This window comes from Scyliorhinus canicula, chromosome 13 (genome assembly GCF_902713615.1).
Source record: "Scyliorhinus canicula chromosome 13, sScyCan1.1, whole genome shotgun sequence".
Classification (NCBI taxonomy): domain Eukaryota; kingdom Metazoa; phylum Chordata; class Chondrichthyes; order Carcharhiniformes; family Scyliorhinidae; genus Scyliorhinus; species Scyliorhinus canicula.
Window position 1 is genome coordinate 137137794 of NC_052158.1, and position 25906 is coordinate 137163699.

The 25906-nt window shown below is 41.5% G+C and overlaps 1 protein-coding gene across 1 annotated transcript in view; it reads left to right on the top strand.

The window, feature by feature from the left end:
* Window positions 1-25906, top strand: part of trip12 (thyroid hormone receptor interactor 12) — a 196322-nt gene that overhangs the window by 111914 nt on the left and 58502 nt on the right. The window contains 9 exon segments of the mRNA XM_038817547.1: window positions 1997-2162; window positions 3540-3657; window positions 4443-4599; window positions 5729-5882; window positions 8699-8927; window positions 10229-10347; window positions 10546-10744; window positions 17076-17176; window positions 18143-18317. Of these exon segments, the coding sequence (XP_038673475.1) occupies window positions 1997-2162; window positions 3540-3657; window positions 4443-4599; window positions 5729-5882; window positions 8699-8927; window positions 10229-10347; window positions 10546-10744; window positions 17076-17176; window positions 18143-18317 (1418 nt within the window).

Sequence of the window (25906 nt, forward strand, 5' to 3'; positions counted from 1 at the left end):
GTACACTTGCTGGATTTATTTATTCCATGTGTGTTTTGGCTGTAGTCTGTGTGGAGTTCTATCTTTTCCGGTTAGACCATATCATGCTTGTCAGTTGAATGTGTGATGGACTTTAGGTTCTAACTTGTGAACAATATTTGAAAAGTGCAGCAAACTAATTGATATAACCACTGATTTTGTGGCTAAACCATAGAAGCAAACTGGACAAAAGTTTAGCTGTAATTAATTTAAGCCATACCTGACTGACTGCCACCTAACTACCTACTCCACCAACTTTCCTAACACTTGGTGTTAACTATTCTAAGAATTTTAGCATTGTCTGCAGGCTTTGGCACTGCTCTCTCTAGGCAGAAATTCAAATTGGTAGACCATGAACTCGGGTCAGAAACGAACCTTTGACACATCTTTCATGCAGCCATTCTGAAAAGTTGCACTCCAATTCTTGCTTTCTCCTTGCTGCTCATTTTACTTTCATCCATTAATAATATGGAGGCCAATCAAAAACAGTTTGTGCATTTTCTGAAATTTAATAGAGAATTTAAAGAATATTTTGTTTTAATTGGTACATGTCTGTGTATCGTGGGCAGGTGATAGATTACAATCCCGTTCATTGGGCCATTTACTTCAGCCTAAATGATCGATAAACCACACTTAGATTGTAAAGTAGCTTTTCAGTTGAGATTATTTGGTAATGTCATACTAAATGATTTTTATCAAGACTCTAAGTATAATTTTTACATATTGTAACCATATGATTTACTCAAAACTGATTCAAATAGATCTGTTGGAATGTGTGTTTATTTAAGAAATGGCATTTTGATAAACTTCAATTCCAAGAACATTGTGCCTGTGGGAGGCCACTTGTTTTAAAAGCTTGTGGCACAGAAGAGAAAATAACTCACTGATCCCCTCCCTGCTGTCCTTCCAAGTTGTCTCCTGCGTACATTTAAGCTGGGAATTCTATCTGCTGCACATGCATACTTGTAGTTTATGGGCATCAGTGGTACAGTCAGCACACTATTGTCTTCAGCAGGTGGTGGTGAGCCACCATCTTGAATACAGTAGTGACTTATTGGGCCTTTTCAGACAGAAGTCGAGTCAACCATATTGCTGTGCATCTGGAATTGTATCAGCCAGACAGGGTGAGGGCAGCAGATTTACTTCCCTAAATGACAGAGTAAACCAGATGTGTTTTTAGGACAGTCCTCTTTCGCGGTCACCTGATTACTAGTTTTTTATTCCAGATTTTATTTTAATTTAGTTTGTCTTATTTATTGAATTTAAATTTCCTAGCTGCGATGGTGGGATTTGAACTCGTGTCTTGGATCATTGGTCCACACTCTGGATTACGTGTCCAGTTACACGAAACACTTTAAGAGTCATCCAGACCGGACACATTTGGCTCCCTTCTCTCTCCACTGATGCTGTCAGATCTGCTGCGATTGTCCAGCATTTTCTATTTTTGTTTCCAATTCCAGCATCCGCAGTAGTTTGCTTTTATACACACAAACACCGCTAATTCCTCTGACCATTCATCAGAACGGGATTTGTAGAAATACGTAAAGTAAGATTAAGCCAATGTTGGGAAGTTTCCAAATTGTTGCTTTTTCAACAAAATCTTTTACAACTTATCATGATTTTACCTTCATTAGGTAGAAAATTAATTTTAAACTGCAGAGACCCAAAAGGAAGAAAGATGGCATGTACTCAAATCAATTTGTAAAGTTTGTTTGAGTTAGGGTTTTGTGGAATGTTTGTCTCAATTTGTTGTTTTAAACATTGAATAATGGAAATGTTGCAAATGCAATTTGTGTACAAGTAAATAAGCACACTTGTACATAGTGGAGATTGTTAGTCAGTGTATTAGAAGTTGTACGCTGTTTTGGGGGGTGGGGGGTTGGGCTTCGGTGTTATAAGTTAATAAAAGTCTTTGATCTTATGTCTTTGTTCTGTGAATCAGGTTTGAGAAATATAATCTTTTTATATCTATTAATAGAACTTGTTGCAGCAGGTGGCATCTCGTGATTTGCTGACTAACATACAGCAACTTCTGGTGGTGACTCCCCCAATTCTCAGTTCTGGCATGTTTATCATGGTCGTCCGCATGTTTTCATTGATGTGTTCGAACTGTCCTAATCTGGCTGTGCAACTTATGAAGCAAAGTAAGTATTTTGCAGATCTAATTGGGGCAAGTGATCATTCAGGAGTTGAGACACAGAAATGTAGTGCTTATTTTAGAATATTGAACACTAATACGGTGTAACACGACACTTTGTGCTTAATTAAAATTTGTTTTCATTTCTGAAGCACAAGCTAATTATGGGCTTTGTCTTACATTTAGCTTATTTTAAGAGCCATTTGCTGAATGACCAAGTCGGTGAAGCTTTCTCAATCTCAGTTTATTTTCCTTTTAGCATTGGTTTCTTGATACACCACTCAATCTCATTACCTTTGAAACTGTTGATCTTGAACTGGTAATGGCAACTCTTCAAGATACTTTATAAATGATTCAAGACTCCTTTTATAGTTGAACAGCAGGTGTCTTGCATCACAATTGTTACTGTGCAGAAGGAGGCAATTTGGCCCATAATGTCTGCACTGACTGTAAATGAGCATCATGACTTAGTGCTGTTCCCCTGCCTTTTCCCTGTATATTCAAGTAATCATCTAATGCCCTTTTGAATGCCTCGATTGAACCTGCTTCCAGTGCAATCCGAGTCACTCGTGACAAAAATGTTTCTCTTTTCACATTTGCTTCTTTTGCAAATCACTTTAAATCTGTCCCTCCTTCGAGATCATTTCATGAGCGGGACAGTTTCTGCCTTTCTACTCTGTCCACCCTCATGATTTTGAATATCTCTATTAAATCTCCTCTCTGCCGTCTCTCCAGAGTGAACAGTCCAATCTCTCCAATCTATCATCATGATTGAAGTTACTTTTCCCTGAAATCATTCTTGTAAACCCCTTCTGCACTCTCTCTAATGCATCCACATCCTTCCAATAGTGTGGCGCTCAGAACTGTACACTGTACTCCAGCTGAGGCCTAACTTGTATAAGTTCAGCATAACCTCCTTGCTCTTGTACACTCTGCCCCTGTTAAAGTCCAGAATACTATGTTTTATTAACTCCACCTGTCCTGCCACCTTGAATGATCCATGCACATATGCACCCAGGTCCCTGTGCTCCTGCAAGAATTTTACCCCTTATTTTATATTATTTCTCCATGTTCTTCCTAACAAGATTCATCACCTCAAACTTCTCTGCATTGAACTTCAGCTGCCACCTAACTACCTTCTCCACCAACTTGTCTACATCCTTTTTGAAGTTCTGGTATCGGTAAGAAGGGCTAGACAGTTTTGAGTCATCAAGAGACTTGCAACACTGACCTCCAATGTGCAGTCAACTAGTTGGATAGTCCAACCCCAAGCAAAAGAATCCATTCACCACAGGAGATGGGGGATGGTGTTCCAGCTGGTGTATATCTATCTAATTCTTTTTGTAAAGTAAAAGGTAACATCTGTTTTGTTTTTTTTTTGTAGACATTGCAGAAACTCTTCGTTTTTTGCTTTGCGGCGCTTCAAGTGGCAGCTGCCAAGAACAAATTGATCTTGTACCCAGAAGTCCACAAGAACTTTATGAGCTTACTTCCCTTATCTGGTAAGATGTTTCATAAAATGCAGTGAATCTTTCTGGTTTTCATCTATGTATCAGTCTACCTAATTTGCATGTCTTCCATCTTTAAAAAAAAAAGGACTGAACAGTCCACTGTCTCGCCTAACCCCACCCCCATTCCATTGTCTAACCTTGGCCAAAAACATTTTGTTTCTTGGAAATAATCTTTATTGTCACAAGTAGGCTTACATTAACACTGCAATGAAGTTACAGTGAAACACCCCTAGATGCCACATTCTGGCGTCTATTCAGGTACACTGGGAGAATTCGGAATACCCAATTCACCCAATGGCACGTCTTTCGGGACTTGTGGGAGGAAACAGGAGCACCCAGAGGAAACCCACGCAGACACTCTGAGAACGTGCAGACTCTGCAGAGACAGTGACCCAAGCCGAGAATCGAACCTGGGACCCTGGAGCTGTGAAGCAACAGTGCTAACCACTGCTATCATGCCGCCTGAAAAAGCAGGGAAATTAGACGAATTGGGTACATCTTTCAAAGGAGCCGACGTAGGCAACTTGAGTGAATAATCTTCTGTGCTTTGTGATTCTCATGATTTTTTAGTTATGTACATCCTTGAACTGCAGCAAAAAGTAGGTTTTAATAATGGGACTTTTTGGAGGGTTTTACATATTGTGGTAGGCATTTGAGTGAGTTGGTGTATTTTTCTGTCTTGAGCTGTCTGTATAAATGGGGCAAATCTAATGCTCGGCACTTAGTTAAAATTTTCATTCTCCATTGCAAAATCTAATCAATGTTTTCTTCTGCAGTGAATTAATGCCATGTCTACCCAAAGAAGGAATTTTTGCTGTTGATACCATGCTAAAGAAGGGAAGTGCTCAAAATACAGATGGTGCAATATGGCAGTGGCGTGATGATCGAGGTCTCTGGCATCCCTACAACCGAATCGATAGTCGCATAATTGAGGTATAATACCTTCAAATATGAAATCACTATGGGGAGGGAGAGGATGAAGGTGGGACAGGGAATTTGAGTGGGAAATAAGTTCCATCTTTATTTTAATTCTGCTGTAATATGAGAGTTTTGGCCTGGTGGTTACTGACAAGCAAGCCAAATGTCTTTAGATTTTACAGTGGGAAATAAATGAGGCTATTGGCACTCACTGTTATTCAGAATGTAAATTGGCCAACTTTTAGTGAACTCTTCCCCATATATATCCTGATCTGGAACATTAAATTAAAACTTGCAACCTCATTCCTTTAGATTTTAATATTTGTTGCCGAATTGTTAAAAAATTGAACGTGCCCCATTAGAACATAGAACTCTCAGTGCAAAAGGAGGCCATTCGGCCCATCGAGTCTACACTGACTGCCCCATACACCCTATTCCTGTAACCCAATAACTCCTCCTTTAGGTCACCATGGGCAATTTATCATGGCCAATCCACCTAACCTGCATGTCTTTGGACTGTGGGAGGAAACCGGAGCACCCGGAGGGAAACCTATGCAGACATGGGAAGAATGGGCAAACTCTACACAGACAGTGACCTAGCGGGTAATCGAACTTAGGACCCTGGTGCTGTGAAGCAACAGTGCTATCCACTTGGGCTACCGTGCTGGCCCATTCTCTCATGACCTCAAATAAAAAATTCTCTCATGACCTCTAACACGAATTTTCATGCTGAATTTGTATTCAAATCCAATAATAACATGAAGAGCCATGAGGAGTCATGAATCCTAAACTGCTAAGATCTTGAGTAGCATTGTATTCTCTGATAACAATTAGAGATGTTAAAGTTTCAAAATTCAGTTTGTAATGGTGCACATCCACTCTTGCTGCCTGTTACTATGTACAATCAAGTCAGACTTTCGAAACTCAGCATATCTTTATATGTGCAGGCATGTATGTGATATGCAATGAGTACTGTACATACTGTGTGCACTTCTGAACCAGCGTTCCAAGCTTGGAGCTGAAGTGCCCTGCATACACTGGTAAATGTTGACCAAAATGCCTCGGACACACTGGCAAGCAGTCTAATCTTAGGTCTGCAGTAATCTTTTTGTATGCTTTGACGGTCTGTTCACATTGTTCACAGGCAGCCCATCAAGTGGGTGAGGATGAAATAAGCTTGTCAACATTGGGTCGAGTTTATACTATTGACTTTAACTCTATGCAGCAGATCAATGAGGACACTGGGACAGCCCGTGCTATTCAGAGAAAACCCAATCCGTTGGCCAACACGAACACTGGTGAGTACTGCCCAGCGAATTGAGTTTTGAATTTTTGTTTTTCAAAGAAAAACTGGCTTGAGAAAGCCTTTTATTATAAAAAAAAAATTTGCAAGTACCTTTAATAACTTATGTTATGACACCACAGGTGAGTGCGCGGTCAGTTCTAGTCCCATAAAACCCGGAATCCAAACATAAGTGAATTAACCAATCATTTGTGTTGTCCTGAGATACTGAACCCTCGACTGCTCCAATGACTTACAGACACTAGATTTATAAGTAAAATATTAACAAGAAAGGATGAATATATTAAGAAATAACAGAACATTGGTCTGCCAATCTACCTATTTCCAAAATCCTGTCCCACCTTCCACCCAGGCACAAGACAGACACAAGGTAAGGGTTGGAGAGGATCAGGAAAAAAAGGGGACTAGGGGGAAAAGTTTGAAGTGAGTCTTAACTGCTGTGTATGTGGCCCTTGGGGATAGATTTGCTCAAGAAACTTAAGTTTGCTGCAGTTCTGGTTTTTCCACCACTGGATGGAGTGAGGCACAGGATGTTCAGGTCAGTGCAATTCTCTGTGCTGGCCAGCAGATGGTGCTGTACATGTCATTTCACATCAGTGCAATTCTGCCACTCTACCACCAGATGGAGCTTTCATCTCCCTGTGAAATAACTATAGCCGCCTTCCTGAGTAAACACAGTTTAAATTCCCTTTGTCTGAAGTCAGCACAGGACTTTTAGGAATATTCTCCGTTTAAGCTTCAATTTGAGCTCTTCTCCGCCCCTGAAACACAGTCTTAGAATGTTACTGGCCTGTGGAAACAGCTGGCACTTTCTCTTTCCAGAGATCTCTTATGCAGGACTGCCTTCTGTGTCTTTTAATCAAGGAAGCCTTCACAGATTTAGCTAGAATGTCTCTTAAAATGGTCTGGCAAAGATAGAGAAGGAGAGCGAGTATCTTCAAGCTGCTTACGAGCTGGCTTCCTTCACAGAACTGAAACAAAAGATGGAAATCTTCAGGAGACGCGGCTTCCTCTTAAAGTTTCTGACTGGTATCGCCAATCACAGGCAACAATAGGAGAAGGCTGAGAACTCTACATTCACAGATTTGGCTGCTTGCCAAGTCTATAAAATCAACATCACAGGTTCTACCACAGAGCCTAAAGGTGAAGTCCTGGCCTGATCCATCAGGACAGAGGTGTTCAAGCTCTGCCTAAAATCTGTAGTTTAACAGAAATCCCAAATGGTGCAGTAACATTGTAGTAGCTAACCAGAAGACTGCAGATCCAAACAGCCAACAGGATGAAATAGAAAGGAAACACAGGCAGACAAAAAGTTTTACAACCACGTCCTAACACCACTCAGTTGCAAATTGCTTTTGTAAACTATAAGATTTAATATTTTACAAGAAAGGAGAATCTTGCATTTCTATAGTGCCTTTCGTGACCTCAGCGTCCCATGGTTCTGTGCAACCAATTAAGTACTTTTGAACTGTAGCTACATCTGGAATATAGGGAGAAAATTGGCAGCCAATTTTGTACACCGCAAGATCCCACAACAAAGGTGTTGGTAATGGCCAGATGGATCTAATTTGAATGAGGGATAAATATTGATGGAATAATGTTATACCCCTATTCAAAATAGCGCTGTCGGATTTTTTGATCCACTTGAGCCCAGGTTGGTTTTGCGTCCCATCCAAACATGCCTGCTAGTGTACTGCATTGCGATGTTGGCGTAGATGTTGTCTTCAGGTCTCTTGAGTAAGACTTAAATCCACAACCTTCTGACTCTGCTGTCACTTTCAAAACAAAATACTGGAGACAGATACTTTGGCAGGCTGCCATGATTGACAACTCAAGTGGCAGCATGCCAGAGTATTCGTCTCCTGGATTGTGTTAACCTGGTCTATTTCTGCTAACATCCTTATGGACTTGACATTAGGCTATAGGTTTCAAGCTAATTGAGGAAACCTCTTTACTATGATCCAGGATAGGGAGCATGTTCTGCATATTAAAGGCTTGTTTGGTCGTTTCCAAATTCGTATAGCAGTAACATGCCAGGTGGAGGATTTAACACATTGCTCAATGATTGCAGTACTTCACTGTGTTCTAAGTAGTTTGAACTTGATTTCCTCATTTGGCCTATTTTAGTGGCTTGAATTTTTTGTGAGAAAAACTTACTTGTTGAGAATTTAACAATTTATAAGACAATGTTCACAACCAAAACTGCTCAAAGCAGGATTATTTCTTCAAGAAAATGCAGTGAGTAGAGAGAATGCATGAGTAAGAGAATATACTGATGTTAAAAAATACCTTTGTAAAATCAATTCATCATTTACAGTAGCAGGATAGATGTGATTGATTGGAGAATTCCTTCCCCTTCGTTTTGCCTGAAGTTTCTGATATCCTATGCAGCAAGAGATCTCCCAATTCTATACTTGCTGTACTGTTATAAAGTTGAACGGTTAATTCATGTGTATTATTGAGGTTCCTGTAACAAGGTCCGAATATTTCTTGAGCGAAGTGTTCTACAGTGCCCCCTGGTGTCTGTGTAATCAACTCCCTTCTGAGGATAAATGCCTCGGGTCAGACTAATTGCTGCTGAGAGGATCGTTAACAGGTTCTGCCTGGTTCTTTGATGGATTTAAAAACTATTGGTACGAAGAGGCTAACCTTTGCTTTTGCGGAATCACAATTAATTGAGACAGAACTTCCCCCACAGTTAAAACTGAACAGTAACAATTTAATTCTCTTTCAGTTAAATTAATATTGTCATTGAAAGTCTGGGGGTTTTCGGGAAAATGCAGTCTGATGTCTGTGCTTTTGTATATACAGGTGGTCACTCTGAAACGAGGAAGGATGATGCACGTGCTCAACTAATGAGGGAAGACCCAGACCTGGCTAAATGCTTTATAAAGACATTGTTTGGTGTGTTATATGAAGTTTATAGTTCATCAGCTGGACCTGCTGTCAGACACAAGTGCCTTAGAGCAATTCTTAGAATAATTTATTTTGCTGATGCTGAACTTCTAAAGGATGTGCTTAAAAATCATGCTGTTTCCAGGTTGGTATTGAGTGTATTTTGCTTAAAAGAGCTTTATGAAATGTAGAAACATCTGCTGAAAATTTAGAACTTCAATGTTGACTTTGTAAGTAGAATTCCATCAGGGACGAACAATTGTTCCGGTACAGGAAAGAAGGGTCGGTATGTAATTTTTTAAAGAAACAGGTGACATGAGGTTAAAAAAAAATGCAGCAAGTTATGATCTGAAAGGGTAATGGAAACAGATTCAATAGTTTTTAAAGGAATTGGGATAAATACTTGAAGGGGAAAAAAAGCAGTAGTGGAGCTAATTGGAAAGCTTTCAAACAGCTGAGGTGGCTGCATGGACTGAGTGGCCATTTTCCAGGATTCTAAAATGCTTCCCTATTGGCACCAAAACCAGTCAAAATTGGTCATCTGAATGTTTAATGATGGCCTTTCACTTCATGGTGGCATTCAGACCTGACAAATGATGAAAGACAGTGATGTCTCGCATAAAATTGAAGTATTACTTTATGCCACCTGCACCTTTATATTTGTTTCTCACTTTGTATTGAAGAGTCATTTATTACAAGAGCTGTCCTCTTCTGCTTCTCTGCCCCACCTGTTCTGTGCTATTAACATGTTTGGTCTTGTTCAACTTATTTGACAGTATTGCAACTCTTAAAACATAAACGCTAACTAGATACTTTTGAGTAATGTTTGCATCTGTGGGTCGAAAAAGAGGGCTTTAGAGCTATAACATGAGGTGTAATTAGTGCATTGAATACTGATTTTTACTGTCTCCAAAAAATGAACGTCATAATCTGTACTAGTACATTATAGTTCAAATTTTACATTGCATCAAGTGCAGCACAGTTAGGTTACTTTGAATACGTAAATGGTGCTCTAGGTGCTTCGCTGTTTATTTACAATAGAAATTTCATGTCAAACACTCCTCCGTACAGCCCATTTGTGGACTATGGGGTGACAACATCCTTGGATCCAATGCAGAAAGGCCAGAGTCCATGCGATAGCTGCGCCAAGCTTCAGTGCCCCTCAGCAGGTTGTCTAATTTTTTCAAATTATAATTATTCATAAATTTGTAAATGTACATTACTCAACAGTTCAATTTTGACATTAAATGACGTGCAGTACAGTTCAGTTTCTCCCAATACAGTGAGATACCCCCCTAACTTACAACTATGGACCATATTTTCATCAGGCACTTTTAATGTAATGCAGAACTATTTGACGTGTAAATTTGAAGTGATGTCTGCATATTCCTTTTGTAGGTTACGTTTGCATCTATATGAACTGATTTTCTTGTTTTCCCCCAACAGCCACATTGCTTCCATGCTATCAAGTCAAGATTTCAAGATCGTTGTGGGAGCACTACAGATGGCAGAAATTTTAATGCAGAAGTTACCAGATATATTTAGCGTTTACTTTAGAAGAGAAGGTAAGGAATCATTTTAGTTTGCAAAATGTTAATATTTTTATAGCTTGTGGACTTCTCTCATGGAATTTATTTTAACTTTCTTATTACCATTTTTTTTAAATTTTAGGGTAAAGTATTAAATTTTCTTTATAGTAACTAAAATGGTTTGAAGTTTGGATGTTGGGCAAATTATTAATAATATTTTTGTTTTCGTGGAAGGTGTGATGCATCAGGTGAAAAATTTAGCGGAGTCTGAGACTCTACTTACCAGCCCTCCAAAGGCATGTAGTAGTGGAATAGGAAGCCTGGGCACTGCTGCCACAATTAGCACAGCCAACGTTGCAAGCAATACAGTTGCAGATCTTGGATCCCCCAGTTTCCAAAGTATGGATGATTCTTTGGACTTAAGTCCGCAAGGGTAAGTTTTGAAGTTTCCAGAGTTCAGTAACAAACCTCCTTGCTCTACTCTCAAGTTAGGATTGCGGTAATCTGTGGTGTTCTGAGCTCTAATATTGATGAACTTACTGGCAAGGGCCACTTTTATGATGTCTTATTAAATGAATTGCCATTTGGTCCTGGCATATTGACAGCAGTGACTTTTAGTTAAGGAAATGGTTTAACCTTTAATTTTTGAAATCTCATTTTACTGATATTGAATTTGGATTTATGTGTGGTAAAAGTAGAGGTGAGGCCTAACATGGCTGCGGGGGAAGAAGAATATAGGATCAGGCCTCAGAATTCCTTCAAGGGAAATTTTGTTCCATCAGATATTGAGTTGGGTTCCATCTCTTGATTCAGCTTACTTGTACACTATAATTAACATTGATGCAAAGCAGAATCGCTCTGTATACAACATTTTGTTTTTGCCTTTTCCCCCTTTGCCAACACTGTCGATGAATTTGGCTGTTGTAGCAGAAAGAAAGTTGAGATGTTAGTTTACATTCAACCACCTTGCTTCACAGGGAAGGCAGGTTTCACCTGAAATGAGACCAATTGTACATATTTCATGTCAAGTGGAAAATTATTCAGTATCGTAAATTTGTGGTCTTGGTTCTCCAGTTACTGGGTCTTCAGTATTAAAGCAAGATCAAACATACTTCCATATTTTAATAATTTACCCATGTACCCTTGGTTTTACAGGCAACTATATAAAATCTGTCTTTCATTTGGAAGACTTGACCAATACGCTGAGTCTTATTTAGTTGCATTGATTTTGCAGCCTCTAATGCCCTACCTGGTTATGTCTATCTTAGCTGCAAAGGAATATACAAATTAGGAGCTGGCCACTTTTCAAGTCTGCATGAGGCATGCTCAGGGAGGCTTGGAAGAGTTCAAATGTTTGGTATGGGAAGCAGGGGAAAGCAAAGAAAAAGAGAACCTGTTATTTAGTTAATCTGATCATTTAACTCAACAAATGGAAGCACGTTGATTTTGTAATTTGATACAGATCTATTGGAAGCAATGTGACCCAATCAATACAAAGCAGTGATCTGCAATTGTGTCTTCAGGTGGAATCTGTGCCTCAGAATATTTTTGATACATCGCGCAATGCAAACTAAAACTTCTGTTTGAGTGCAAAAATAGTTTTCCCATTTGCCTTAACATCAGCTCCTAGTGTATTTGGTGCATGTCATGGCGTTGACATTTCTTTGCCTCTTCATATTGAGCCGTACTTATTCCACCACACTCTTAATGCCCAAGCAAACCGAGATCCTTCAGATCAAGATTATAATGCAACTTGGGAGCTAGCACAGGATTAATTATCATGTGTTCTTAATTCCAGGTATGTCTACATCTTCTCAACCACATCAGCCCACTGTCCTACAGCTTGGGCAGTACCTTTTTAAGGTTGCCTCCGAAATAATCATATTTTTGAGTCATGGGGCAGGCAATTTTATTGTTCTTCATGAGACTTATTAGTTACTGATTAACTATTTTAACTGTACAGTTCCCACTAAGACTAAACTGACCAAGTCCATATCAGACTCGTGGTCCAGATAGGCTTCAATGTCTTCAAGAATCATAGAATTTACAGTGCAGAAGGAGGCCATTTGGCCCATCGAGTCTGCACCAGCCCTTAAAAAGAGCACCCTGCTGAGGCCCACGTATCTACCCTATTCCCATAACCCAGTAACCCCCACTTAACATTTTTTGGACACTAAGGGCAATTTAGCATGGCCAATCCACCTATCCGCACATCTTTGGACTGTGGGAGGAAACCGGAGCACCCGGAGGAAACCCACACAGACACGAGGAGAACATGCAGACTCCACACAGACAGTGACCCAGCCAGGAATTGAACCTGGGACCCTGGAGTGGTGAAGCAACTGTGCTAACCACTGCTACCATGCTGCCCAAAATCAGCAACAAAGGAATATTTTGCCAGCATTGTCTTGTAATTAATTGAACCATTCTGTAGAGTGTTGGTTGTGACGGAGAAAGGAGCGCAAAAAGTCTTTCATTTAGATTTTTTCTTTAAAGACATGGGGAGACCTATCGCATCTAAGACATTTTAAAATGAAGCTCAGCCATAGCCTTTTTTATAATCTTATCAGACAACTTTTAAGCAAATTGCTTTTGCCCAAACCATGATCAGCACAGCTGTCAAGAAGCTCTCCAATAAAGCTCATCATCTTCATGCTTGCTATTATCCAAAACTTTTTGTTTTCTGGTTCAGTACTGAAGGAAGGAATGTGAAAGGTGGGGAAGAGCATGCAGTCCCATTTCACTGTCAGTGTGTGTGTGTGTGTGTGTGTGTGCGCGCGCGCTTGCATGGCTAACTTCAAATAACATTGCCTTTTTGCTATCAAATTGATCATCCCCAACCCCTGTGCATCACCTATTTCATCAGTGTGACAGTTTACCGAATTCCATTCTTCTGACCTTGGGCAATGTTGTAAAATTAAAAATAATTTTGTAGTAAATCATGTCATAAAAATATATTCCTTCAGGATTCTTTCACCGACTGCATGCACACAATCTTTTCATTTAAATCTAGGGTAGGTTTGGATGGGACGTGTGATAACTGTGCATGCCTAAAATTATCATGCAGGTGCAATCATTTAGGAAGACAAGTGGCATGCTGGCCTTCATTGCAAGGAGATTGAAGTACAACAATAAACAAGCCTTGTTAAAATTGTGTCGTGGGAACACCTGGGGGCACTTTGTGAAGATTTGGTCTCCATGTCTGAGGAAAGATATACTTGCATTTGAGATGGTGCAGTAAAGGTTCACTGGACAGGTTCCTGGGATTGCACAGGGATGAGTGGTGTAGATCATATTGCCCCTTGAACCATCTCTGTCCTTCAGTACAATCATGGCTGATCGTGTGTCTCAACTCTGCACCTGGCTGCACCCCTTATCCATAATTTCCTGTGACAAAAATCTGTTAGGATTATATTCATTGGAGTTTAGAAGGGTGAGAGGGGAACTCATAGAAACTTATAACATTCTAACAGGATTAGACAGGGTAGATTCGGATAGAATGATCCTAATGATGCAGGTGTCCCCAGAACTAGGGGTCATAGTTTGAGGATAAGGGGTGGCATGGTAGCATAGTGGTTAGCACTGTTGCTTCACAGCACCAGTGACCTGGATTCAGTTCTCTGCTTGGGTCATTGTCTGTGCAGAGTCTGCACATTCTACCCATGTCTGCGTGGGTTTCCTCCCACAGTCCAAAGATGTGTGGGTTAGGTGGATTGGTCGTGCTAAATTGCCCCGTGGTGTCCAAACGTTAGGTGGTGGTGCTGGATTACGGTAATAGGGTGGAGGTGTGGGCTTGGGTAGGGTGATCTTTCAGGGGCCGGTGTAGACTTGATGAGCTGAATGGCCTCCTTCTGAACTGTAAATTCTATGACTAAATATTTTAGGACTGCGATGAGGAGAAATTTCTTCATTCAGAGTGGTGATTCTGTGGAATTACTACCACAGAAAATAGTTGGGGCCAAACTTGTGTGATTTCAAGAAGGAATTAGACGTAACTTTTGGGGCGAAAGGAATCGAGGCATATGGATGGAAGGTGGGATCAGGGTATTGAATTTGATGATCATGAGTGGCGGAGCAGGCTCAATGAGCCGAATGACCACCTATTTTCTATGTATGTTTCTAATAATGAATGTGTCATGAGTCAAAAACCTTTCTTCCCATACCACTCTTTACCCACATATTGAATTCTCTAATCTGTAAAGTACAATATCTGTCCCTATGACTATACTGGCCCATGTCACGCCATATTCCTTTTGCATTCCTCTCCACTTGAATGGGTTCATGCACCATAGTGCTGCAGTTAGTTTTCTCATCTAATCTAATATAAGCAAAATACTGCGGTTGCTGGAAATCTGAAATAAAAACTGAAAATGCTGAAAAAGCTCAGCAGGTTTGGCAGCATCTGTGCAGAAAAAAAAGTTAATATTTTGTGTCCATATGACTCCTCAGAGTATTAGTTTGCTCATCTACACAGGCATGAAGCACCTCACACCTACTGGCCCATGTCTGGGATTGAGGCTGCTGTGCACCACCTCCAGAATCCTCATAATTGCCTGACTCACAGTCACATTCTCTTTTTTTTAATACCTGACCAACTCCTCTTAACGTAACTAGTTTGCTTTCTGGAACAAGATGTGCAGATAACTCCCCCTCCATGATGCCCCGCAAAGTCTGCAGCTCAGCTCCCAACTCAGCAATTCTTGAGCTGAAGTTTCTCAAGCTGCAGTCACTTGATACAGAGATATAGCTGCAGTGCTTTCCACAAACTCCCACATGTTGCAGTCACAGCGTACACTACCTTTCCTGCCATTTTGGTCTAACCTGATAGCAAATAAGCCAGATTCCTGGCTTAGAAACAGAATAAGCACTCAGCAGCTATTGGAGGCAAAAGAAAAATAATAAGTAGCATCTCCTCCCTCTGCACTGAATTCCCTCTTGTGCCAAATTTCTGACCTTTGCACTTCTGCTCCTGATCACTCTGCTTCAACTGATTGATTTTACCAGACTGGAGGATTAATGCTAATGGAATGTTTTTGAACAGAAGCATGGCTAATTGTTTTAAGTTTTGGATTTTATCTAAATGCTTCTGTACCTTGGCCTTTAAATCAGACATCTCTGCTTCTATGAACTCTTTCTTCCCCCCCCCCCCCCCCCCCCAAATATCTTTTGCAATGTCTGAATGCTCGAAGTAGTAATCTAGACAAACACATTACTGCAAATGCTAGAAGTCTAAAATGTGGGAAATTCTAGCAGGCTTGGCAGCAACTGTGGAGGGAGAAAGAGTTGACATTTGAGATCGATGATCCATCAGACATCTACGTTTGGTCTTGGACAACGTGATTAATGAATCCTCGATGCGTATTTTAAAACATGCACTTGTACTTTACACAACCAAATGACATCCTGTAGTGCTTCACAGTGAAGTACTTTTGAAGTGTAATGTGGCAGTCATTTTGCACAAAGTTCCCTGCGGACACAAATAAGATAACTGATCAGATCATTAGTTTAACTGATGTTGACTGAGGGAGAGTGCTATCAATCATGAAGCCGACTGCAGCTCAAGGATGCATATCTATTTCGAGGCTGCATAACTTTCTGTTTATACAGGTCGGGCATCTCTTTTTCGGGCATCCCTTATTCAAAATGCTTGGGGTCGAGAGTGTCTCAGATTCTGGAATTGTTTGAATTTTGGCATACCTGTATAGGGGTAGCTGTGAAACGTGCATAGCTAGTAGTTCTCTGGTGAACACCATGTTATTTTTTATTAGAAACCTGATTTCGACATTCAGAGAAAAGTTAAGTTTTCGGAGCTTTTCGAATTTCAAATGAGGGGTGCTCGACCTGTAGTAGGTTTGAGGAAATTCTGTATTGAACAAGCTGTACTTTGATCAATGATGTAAAAGGTTGCATATCTGCGATGGCTCAAGGCATTTGTTTTTAGCTTGCTGGTTGGCAATAGACTAAACAGGCAATGGAGTTATCGACAAACCAAAAAATAAATGGTGGCAGAAACAGTGTTCTAAATCCCTACCTGTCTATCCCTACCTGTCTATCCCTCGTATCAGAACAGTTGGTGGAAAATCAGTATCTCTCCAAAATGCTTGATGTGAAAATGGATTCTTGGCAAGAAAATATTATACTGAATGCAAACTGCCCCATACTTGGAATTATAAAGATATTTTGAAACATTCTAAATTTATTAAACAATTGGGTATAAAGCTTTAAGATTGAGTCTATGCATGTTTTATATATCTGGCTTTTCTGACCAGATTATATGGTTCATTTCGGTTTGCTATCATTACTCCAAGAACAGAACGTTGACACAAAATGTCACCAAGTTCGAAAGTGAACTTGTGCTGGCTGCAATGTTGCTGTGTAAAATTAATCCCAGAGCTCCTCTTGGAAGCAGACCAGCTTGCATCAACGCACCTTAGACTGATGAAGGCCAAATGAAAATCCGAGCATGTCACTCCAGCCAAATACATATTATGTGAAAGCAGCTATGAGATCTAGGCACACTAATGTTTATTTCTTGTGCCCTGTCAAACATTGCTATCTTTACCAACATCGCAAAGGCAGATTAACTGGCAATTTGTCATTACTATTGGGGAACCTTGTGTGTAGAATTGTTGCCTTATCTACCCAGGTAACAGTAATAACCATATTTCATTCTGTGGTGCCCTGGGGATTTTCAGAAATGTCACCAAGCTGTTATATAAATACAAGCTCTTAAATGACTGTATGAAACTTGCTTGCTTTTTCAGACGATTAAGTGATGTCTTAAAGAGGAAAAGATTGCCAAAACGTGTAACCAGGAGGACAAAGTATTCGCCTCCGAGAGATGATGACAAAGTTGACAATCAAGGTATGACTCCGACATTGTCATGATGCAGCACAACTAGTGAAAACATTGTCAATTTGGATTTGTCTATACTACAAAAACTTATGGAATGTCCCCCTTGCGGTAACGTGAATCACAAGGTCCTGTGCCCCGATAGAATGCTAATTAGCTATCCTCTAGACAGCCAACTCTATTCTCTCGGAATTAAATAGACAGCTTAAAGTAGAATCCTGTTATAGAACCTGACATTCCTAACACCTTCCTGATACTTGGAGACTAACAGTTTATCAGCTGTCAGCACAGCTACTGTAGTCATTGTTTACAGGCCTTAACATCTTGTGCCTTCCTAGTAAATCAATCTTGGTATCACTATCCCAATAGCAATCAGGCCACTCAGGCTTGTCGAGCAGAATTCTGAGGAGGTCTCATGACTACTTCACTACTTCATTTTACTTGAATTAAGCCAACAATCCCTAATTATAATCAATTATATGCTTCAAATTCGTATTTGACTCATTTGCAAGTGCCAGGTGCCTGAGCTCCACTTCTAAAACAACACTTGCCTACGTCTGGGGAATTAACAGTTGTTATCACCAGAGGCCTATTTTACTTCTTTAAGTAGACCATGATTGAGGCTGTGTTTGAGAACTTGTCTGGGAATTTCAGATTTCCATCTTTATTTTGATGTGCTTAATTATGTGTGCTATTTTCACCTGAATTTTTTTTTAAATGGTCATCTTTAATTTGTTTGTCACAATTGACCAATGTTCGATGCATGTTAACAGCAGGTTTGTTTACACTAGAAGTGACCAGCGTGACTGATTATTCTTGGGGACATGTTGGCAGCATTATCTACTTGTTTCAGATTTCCTACACCTGTGGTATTTTTTCTTTATTTGAGCGAGAAATTCAAACTTAATAGATGCTCTTGTGTAAAATTGTGACTGTGGTGCTAACTTATTGCTAACATTTGAGTTTTGTTTTGTGTAGCAAAGAGTCCTACAGCTACCCAGTCTCCCAAATCTTCCTTTCTTGCAAGCTTGAATCCTAAAACATGGGGAAGGCTCAGCACACAGTCCAACAGCAACAATGCAGAACCAGCACGCACTGCCGGAGTTAGTGGCATTGCACGGGTCACCCCAAAGGATACCATGTCCAACAACAGGTATCTAATCATTCTCCTTCACTTTTGAGAAATGTGTAGTGGACATTAAATTAAATTGAATTGATGTCTATAGTTAAATTATGTAGTGTTACGATCATTTTTGCTTAAAATAGCTTTCATTTCAGTAGATTTAGCTGGAAGATTGCTAACTCAGCAGTACTTTGTGTATTATTATGCGCCAATTTAACTACAGCTGACGACCAAAAAGGAGCAATCACATTGCTGGAAGTGTTCTGTAGGCCCCTAACAGTTGAAGCGAAAGAGCAGATATGTAGGCAAATTTCAAGACGTGTGCTTAGTGATGGTGGGAGGATTTCAACTTGGGATAGCCATAGCTTTGAAAGGTTTAGAGGGAGCAGAATTATGCATCCAGGATAAGTTTTTAAACCAGTACGTAGAAGGACCTACTTGGACTTAATTTTCAATAATGAAACTATGCAAGTGGTTGAAGTATCAGTGGGGGAAACATTTTGCAGGCAGTGATCATAACTCAAGATTGTTATGAAAAAGGACACGGATGGGCTTGAAATCAACGTTCTAAACTGGGGAAGACCAATTTTAATACGATGAGATATGATTTGGCCAGAGTGGACTGAGCAGACAATTTTTTGTGGGATGCATTATAGAAGGAAATAGGAAGAGTACAGGGCCAGCATGTTCCAATAAAGGAGGGTTGGACCAACAAAAATCCAGTCAACCTGGATGTGTACAGTATTGGATCAGCCTCTTTTAAAGCAACTCGCTGTCGCATTTGTCTGCCACCCTTCGATTCCAATTTATCTGGACAATCTGTTTTCACCCATTGACACAATTAGTTAACTGGAATAGGTTTTAACACTCCATGTGCTAAGCACAAAAGACAGATCAATGATTTGCCAACAGAGAGAATCATAGCATCCTACAGCACAAGGAGGCCGTTCTTGAGGTGAGGAACGCCGTCAGTGTCCCTGCTGATTTCATCTGTGGGAAGTGCACCCAACTCCAGCTCCTCAAAAACCGTGTTAGGGACCTGGAGCTTGAGCTGGATGAACTTCGGATCATTCGGGAGGCAGAGGGGGTCATAGATAGGAGCTTCAGGGAAGTAGTTACACCAAAGACTGGAGATCGATGGGTAACTGTAAGAGGGACTGGGAAGAAGCAGTCAGTGCAGGGACCCCCTGCAGTCGTTCCCCTGAGTAACAAGTATACCGTTTTGGATACTTGTGGGGGGGACGACTTACCAGGGGTAAGCCATGGGGTACGGGCCTCTGGCACGGAGTCTGTCCCTGTTGCTCAGAAGGGAAGGGGGGAAAGGAGTAGAACATTAGTAATTGGGGACTCAATAGTCAGGGGCACAGATAGGAGATTTTGTGGGAGCGAGAGAGACTCACGTTTGGTATGTTGCCTCCCAGGTGCAAGGGTACGTGATGTCTCGGATCGTGTTTTCCGGGTCCTTAAGGGGGAGGGGGAGCAGCCCCAAGTCGTAGTCCACATTGGCACTAACGACATAGGTAGGAAAGGGGACAAGGATGTCAGGCAGGCCTTTAGGGAGCTAGGATGGAAGCTCAGAGCGAGAACAAACAGAGTTGTTATCTCTGGGTTGTTGCCCGTGCCACGTGATAGTGAGATGAGGAATAGGGAGAGAGAGCAATTAAACACGTGGCTACAGGGATGGTGCAGGCGGGAGGGATTCAGATTTCTGGATAACTGGGGCTCTTTCTGGGGAAGGTGGGACCTCTATAGACAGGATGGTCTACATCTGAACCTGAGGGGCACCAATATCCTGGGGGGGAGATTTGTTAGTACTCTTTGGGGGGGTTTAAACTAATTCAGCAGGGGCATGGGAACCTGGATTGTAGTTTTGGGGTGCGAGAGATTGAGAGTAGAGAGGTCAGGAGCACAGTTTTGACTTCGCAGGAGGGCGGCAGTGTTCAGGTCTGTGGTTTGAAGTGTGTCTATTTCAATGCCAGGAGTATACGAAATAAGGTAGGGGAACTGGCAGCATGGGTTGGTACCTGGGACTTCGATGTTGTGGCCATTTCAGAGACATGGATAGAGCAGGGACAGGAATGGTTGTTGCAGGTTCCGGGGTTTAGGTGCTTTAGTAAGGTCAGAGAAGGGGGCAAAAGAGGGGGAGGTGTGGCGCTGCTAGTCAAGGACAGTATTACGGTGGTAGAAAGGATGCAAGATGGGGACTCTTCTTCCGAGGTAGTATGGGCTGAGGTTAGAAACAGGAAAGGAGAGGTCACCCTGTTGGGAGTTTTCTATAGGCCACCTAATAGTTCTAGAGATGTAGAGGAAAGGATGGCGAAGATGATTCTGGAAAAGAGCGAAAGTAACAGGGTAGTTGTTATGGGAGACTTTAACTTTCCTAATATTGACTGGAAAAGATATAGTTCGAGTACATTGGATGGGTCGTTCTTTGTACAATGTGTGCAGGAGGGTTTTCTGACACAATATGTTGACAGGCCAACAAGAGGTGAGGCCACTTTGGATTTGGTTTTGGGTAATGAACCAGGCCAGGTGTTAGATCTGGAGGTAGGTGAACACTTTGGAGACAGTGACCACAATTCGGTGACCTTTACGTTAGTGATGGAAAGGGATAAGTATACCCCGCAGAGCAAGAGTTATAGCTGGGGGAAGGGCAATTATGATGCCATTAGACATGACTTAGGATGTGTTGGTTGGAGAAGTAGGCTGCAAGGGTTGGGCACACTGGATATGTGGAGCTTGTTCAAGGAACAGCTATTGCATGTTCTTGATAAGTACGTACCAGTCAGGCAGGGAGGAAGGGGTCGAGCGAGGGAACCGTGGTTTACCAAAGAAGTGGAATCTCTTGTTAAGAGGAAGAAGGAGGCCTATGTGAAGATGAGGCGTGAAGTTTCAGTTGGGGCGCTTGATAGTTACAAGGAAGCGAGGAAGGATCTAAAGAGAGAGCTGAGACGAGCAAGGAGGGGACATGAGAAGTCTTTGGCAGGTAGGATCAAGGAAAACCCAAAAGCTTTCTATAGGTATGTCAGGAATAAAAGAATGACTAGGGTAAGAGTAGGGCCAGTCAAGGACAGTGGTGGGAAGTTGTGTGTGGAGGCTGAGGAGATAAGCGAGATACTAAATGAATACTTTTCGTCAGTATTCACTCAAGAAAAAGATAATATTGAGGAGGAGAATGCTGAGACCCAGGCTATTAGAATAGATGGCATTGAGGTGCGTAGGGAAGAAGTGTTGGCAATTCTGGACAAGGTGAAAATAGATAAGTCCCCGGGGCCGGATGGGATTTATCCTAGGATTCTCTGGGAAGCCAGGGAAGAGATTGCTGAGCCTTTGGCTTTGATTTTTAGGTCATCATTGGCTACAGGAATAGTGCCAGAGGACTGGAGGATAGCAAATGTGGTCCCTTTGTTCAAGAAGGGGAGTAGAGATAACCCCGGTAACTATAGGCCGGTGAGCCTAACGTCTGTGGTGGGTAAAGTCTTGGAGAGGATTATAAAAGATACGATTTATAATCATCTAGATAGGAATAATATGATTAGGGATAGTCAGCATGGTTTTGTGAAGGGTAGGTCATGCCTCACAAACCTTATCGAGTTCTTTGAGAAGGTGACTGAACAGGTAGACGAGGGTAGAGCAGTTGATGTGGTGTATATGGATTTCAGTAAAGCGTTTGATAAGGTTCCCCACGGTCGGCTATTGCAGAAAATACGGAGGCTGGGGATTGAGGGTGATTTAGAGATGTGGATCAGAAATTGGCTAGTTGAAAGAAGACAGAGAGTGGTAGTTGATGGGAAATGTTCAGAATGGAGTTCAGTTACGAGTGGCGTACCACAAGGATCTGTTCTGGGGCCGATGCTGTTTGTCATTTTTATAAATGACCTAGAGGAGGGCGCAGAAGGATGGGTGAGTAAATTTGCAGACGACACTAAAGTCGGTGGAGTTGTAGACAGTGCGGAAGGATGTTGCAGGTTACAGAGGGACATAGATAAGCTGCAGAGCTGGGCTGAGAGGTGGCAAATGGAGTTTAATGTGGAGAAGTGTGAGGTGATTCACTTTGGAAAGAATAACAGGAATGCGGAATATTTGGCTAATGGTAAAATTCTTGGTAGTGTGGATGAGCAGAAGGATCTCGGTGTCCATGTACATAGATCCCTGAAAGTTGCCACCCAGGTTGATAGGGTTGTGAAGAAGGCCTATGGTGTGTTGGCCTTTATTGGTAGAGGGATTGAGTTCCGGAGCCATGAGGTCATGATGCAGCTGTACCAAACTCTGGTACGGCCGCATTTGGAGTATTGCGTACAGTTCTGGTCGCCTCATTATAGGAAGGACGTGGAAGCTTTGGAACGGGTGCAGAGGAGATTTACCAGGATGTTGCCTGGTATGGAGGGAAAATCTTATGAGGAAAGGCTGATGGACTTGAGGTTGTTTTCGTTAGAGAGAAGAAGGTTAAGAGGTGACTTAATAGAGGCATACAAAATGATCAGAGGGTTAGATAGGGTGGACAGCGAGAGCCTTCTCCCGCGGATGGAGGTGGCTAGCACGAGGGGACATAGCCTTAAATTGAGGGGTAATAGATATAGGACAGAGGTCAGAGGTGGGTTTTTTACGCAAAGAGTGGTGAGGCCGTGGAATGCCCTACCTGCAACAGTAGTGAACTCGCCAACATTGAGGGCATTTAAAAATTTATTGGATAAGCATATGGATGATAAGGGCATAGTGTAGGTTAGATGGCCTTTAGTTTTTTTTTCCATGTCGGTGCAACATCGAGGGCCGAAGGGCCTGTACTGCGCTGTATCGTTCTATGTTCTATGTTCTATGTTCCCATTGTGTCTGCACCAGTTCCTGAAAGAGCTACCCAGCTAGTCCCATTCCCCAGCCCCATCTCCGACACCCTCTAATTTAATCACTTTCAATTATATATCCAGCTCTTTGAAACCTCGTATGGAATCCGCCCCAACTACTCTCCAAGGCAGCACATGCCAAATCTCAACAACCCTGAGTAAAGACGTTTTTCCTCATCTCACTCCTAACTCTCTTGCTGACCATCTTGAAATTGTGACCCCTAGTTACTGACTTACCAACTAGTGGAAACTCTTTACCCTGTCAATATTGTTCAGAATTTTTAACAGCTCAGTAAGGTCACCTCTTAAACTTCTGTTCTCAGGAGAACAAGACCAAATTCTTGAACCTTTCCTGGTATCATTCTCCTCTGCACTCTCTGGAGTTTTCACTTTCTTCCTTAAATATGGTGCCCAGACTAGAACACAATTTTCCAAAATGTGATTTGACCAATGATTTGTGGAGGTGGAGCATCACTTTGTTGCTATTATACTCTGTTTCTTTTTATAAACCCAAGGATCCTATAAGCTGTAACAACTGTTTCAACTTGCCTGGCCACCTTCAGAGAATTATGCACTTGAACACAGAGGTCCTCTACTCCCCTCAAAGTTGTATTGAGCCTGTATTGTCTCTCCCATGTGTCTTCTCCCAAAATGCATTACCATACGTTTCTCCGCATTGAAATTCATCTGTCTGGTGTCTGCCCATTTGGCCAACTGGTCAATGTCCCTTTAAAGTCACTCAATAGCATCCTTGCAATTCAACATTATCTCTATCTTGGCATCATCTGCAAATTTAGATTTTTCCCTCACCACCCATCTCTAAATCATTTACATAAATCAGAAAAAGCAAGGGTCCCAACACAGAACCCTTTGCATACCACTTTCAACTCATCTCCAGTCTGAGAAATGCCCATCTGTACCTACCCTCTGTTTCCTATCGCTTAGCCAAAGATCCATCAATCCCAAACATTTCTAATTTGCTAACCAACCTGTTATGTGGCATCGTATCAAATATTTTCTGAAATTCCAAATACACTACATCCACAGCATATACACTAGGATTGTTTTCACTGGAAAAAAGGAAGCCGAGGGGAGACTTGATAGAGGTCTACAAAATTGAGACATATAGACAGGGTGGATAGTCAGAGGCTTTTTCCATGGGTGGGGATAGTCCGGCTTTTCCCAAGGGTGGAAGTGTCAATTACAAAGGGGCACAGGTTCAAGGTGAGGGGGAAAGTTTATGCGAGCTGTGCGGGGTAAGTTTTTCACGCAGATAGTGCTAGGTGCCTGGAATGCTTTGCCAGGGGATGTGGTGGAAGCAGGCACATTAGCAACATTTAAGAGGCATCTGGATGATTACATGAATCGGGAGGAAATAGAGGGATTCGGACTGAGTAAGGGCAGAAGTTTTTTTTCAGTTAGGGCATTATTATCGACACCAGCTTTTGGGGGGAGGGGGGGGGGGCAAAGGGTCTGTTCCTGTGCTGTACTTTTCTTTGTTCACTACCCTCATCCACTGCCTGTGCCACCTCCTCAGCCTTTCCCCTTGCCTGTGATCCTCAGGTTAAACTACCACCAGTTCTGGTACAGTCAAGTTAAATATTCTCCAAGATTAACGGTAGGGCAACAAATTAGACCTTGTTGAATAACTAAATTGATGAAGCGCAAGATGAAGCAGTAAAAGGGTGCAAATGACAGCTGTCAATTTGATCATATAAGTGAAAACTGGGCTGAATATACAAGGGAAGTTTAAAAATGAGAAATGAATGACCGCTAACAAATGAATTCAAAAGTCGCCTGTAGACATAAAATAGTAAAACTAAATGATAACTGGTGAAGTGGGGCTGATTTGGACCTGAAACATGGATTTATATAATGGAGGCAGGGACATGGCTAAGGTACTGAATGAGTACTTGGCATCTTCTTTCTTTGTAAAGACTGGTGCAGCCCAGGTGTTGGTGAAAAATGTTGAGAGCATGGATGGGCTAAAATTGATAGAGGAGTTTTAGGCTGGCTGATAAGTCGGACCAGGTGAGAAGCTTACAAGAATATGGAGGGAAGTAAGGATGGAAATTGCAGAGGTACTGGCCACAATTTTCCAATCGTCATAATTACAGTTGTAGCGTCAGAGGACCAGAGGATTTAAATGTCACATCCTTGTGCAAAAATAGCTGTGAAGATGACAGCAAATGGCAACTATCAAGGCATGTCCGTTTAACCTCTCTTTCGACACTACTTTAGAAATCAGAATTCTAGACAAAGTCAACAATCACTTGGACAAATTCAGTTAATTAAGGAAAGCTAGCATTAACTTTGAGTTTTTTCATGAGGTGACGAGGTTAGATGAGGGTAATGTGAAATACTTGAGCTTCCAGAAGGCATTTGATAAGTGCCACTCCCCACAGACTTATTAGGAAAGTTGTAGTCCATGGAATAAAAAGGACTTTGAGTACATAGATATGAAACTGGCCAAGAAAAAGTCATGTTGAATTGCTGTTTTTTTTTTTGGGACCAGCAGAAGGTATGTGGGGGTGGCCATGGGGGTTGGTGTTCGGCCCCCTGCATTTCTTGGCATATATTGATGGCCTAGACTTCGATGTTACAGGGCACAATTTAATAACACAATTTATAAGTATTGTGAACGATGTGAAGGGAATAGTGATAAACTTCGAGAACGTTGGTTGATGGAATGAGCAGGCAAATCACAGATCAATTTTAGGGCCGAGAATTGTGAAGTCATTAATTTTCATAGGAAGAACAAGGAGAGGCAATATGAAA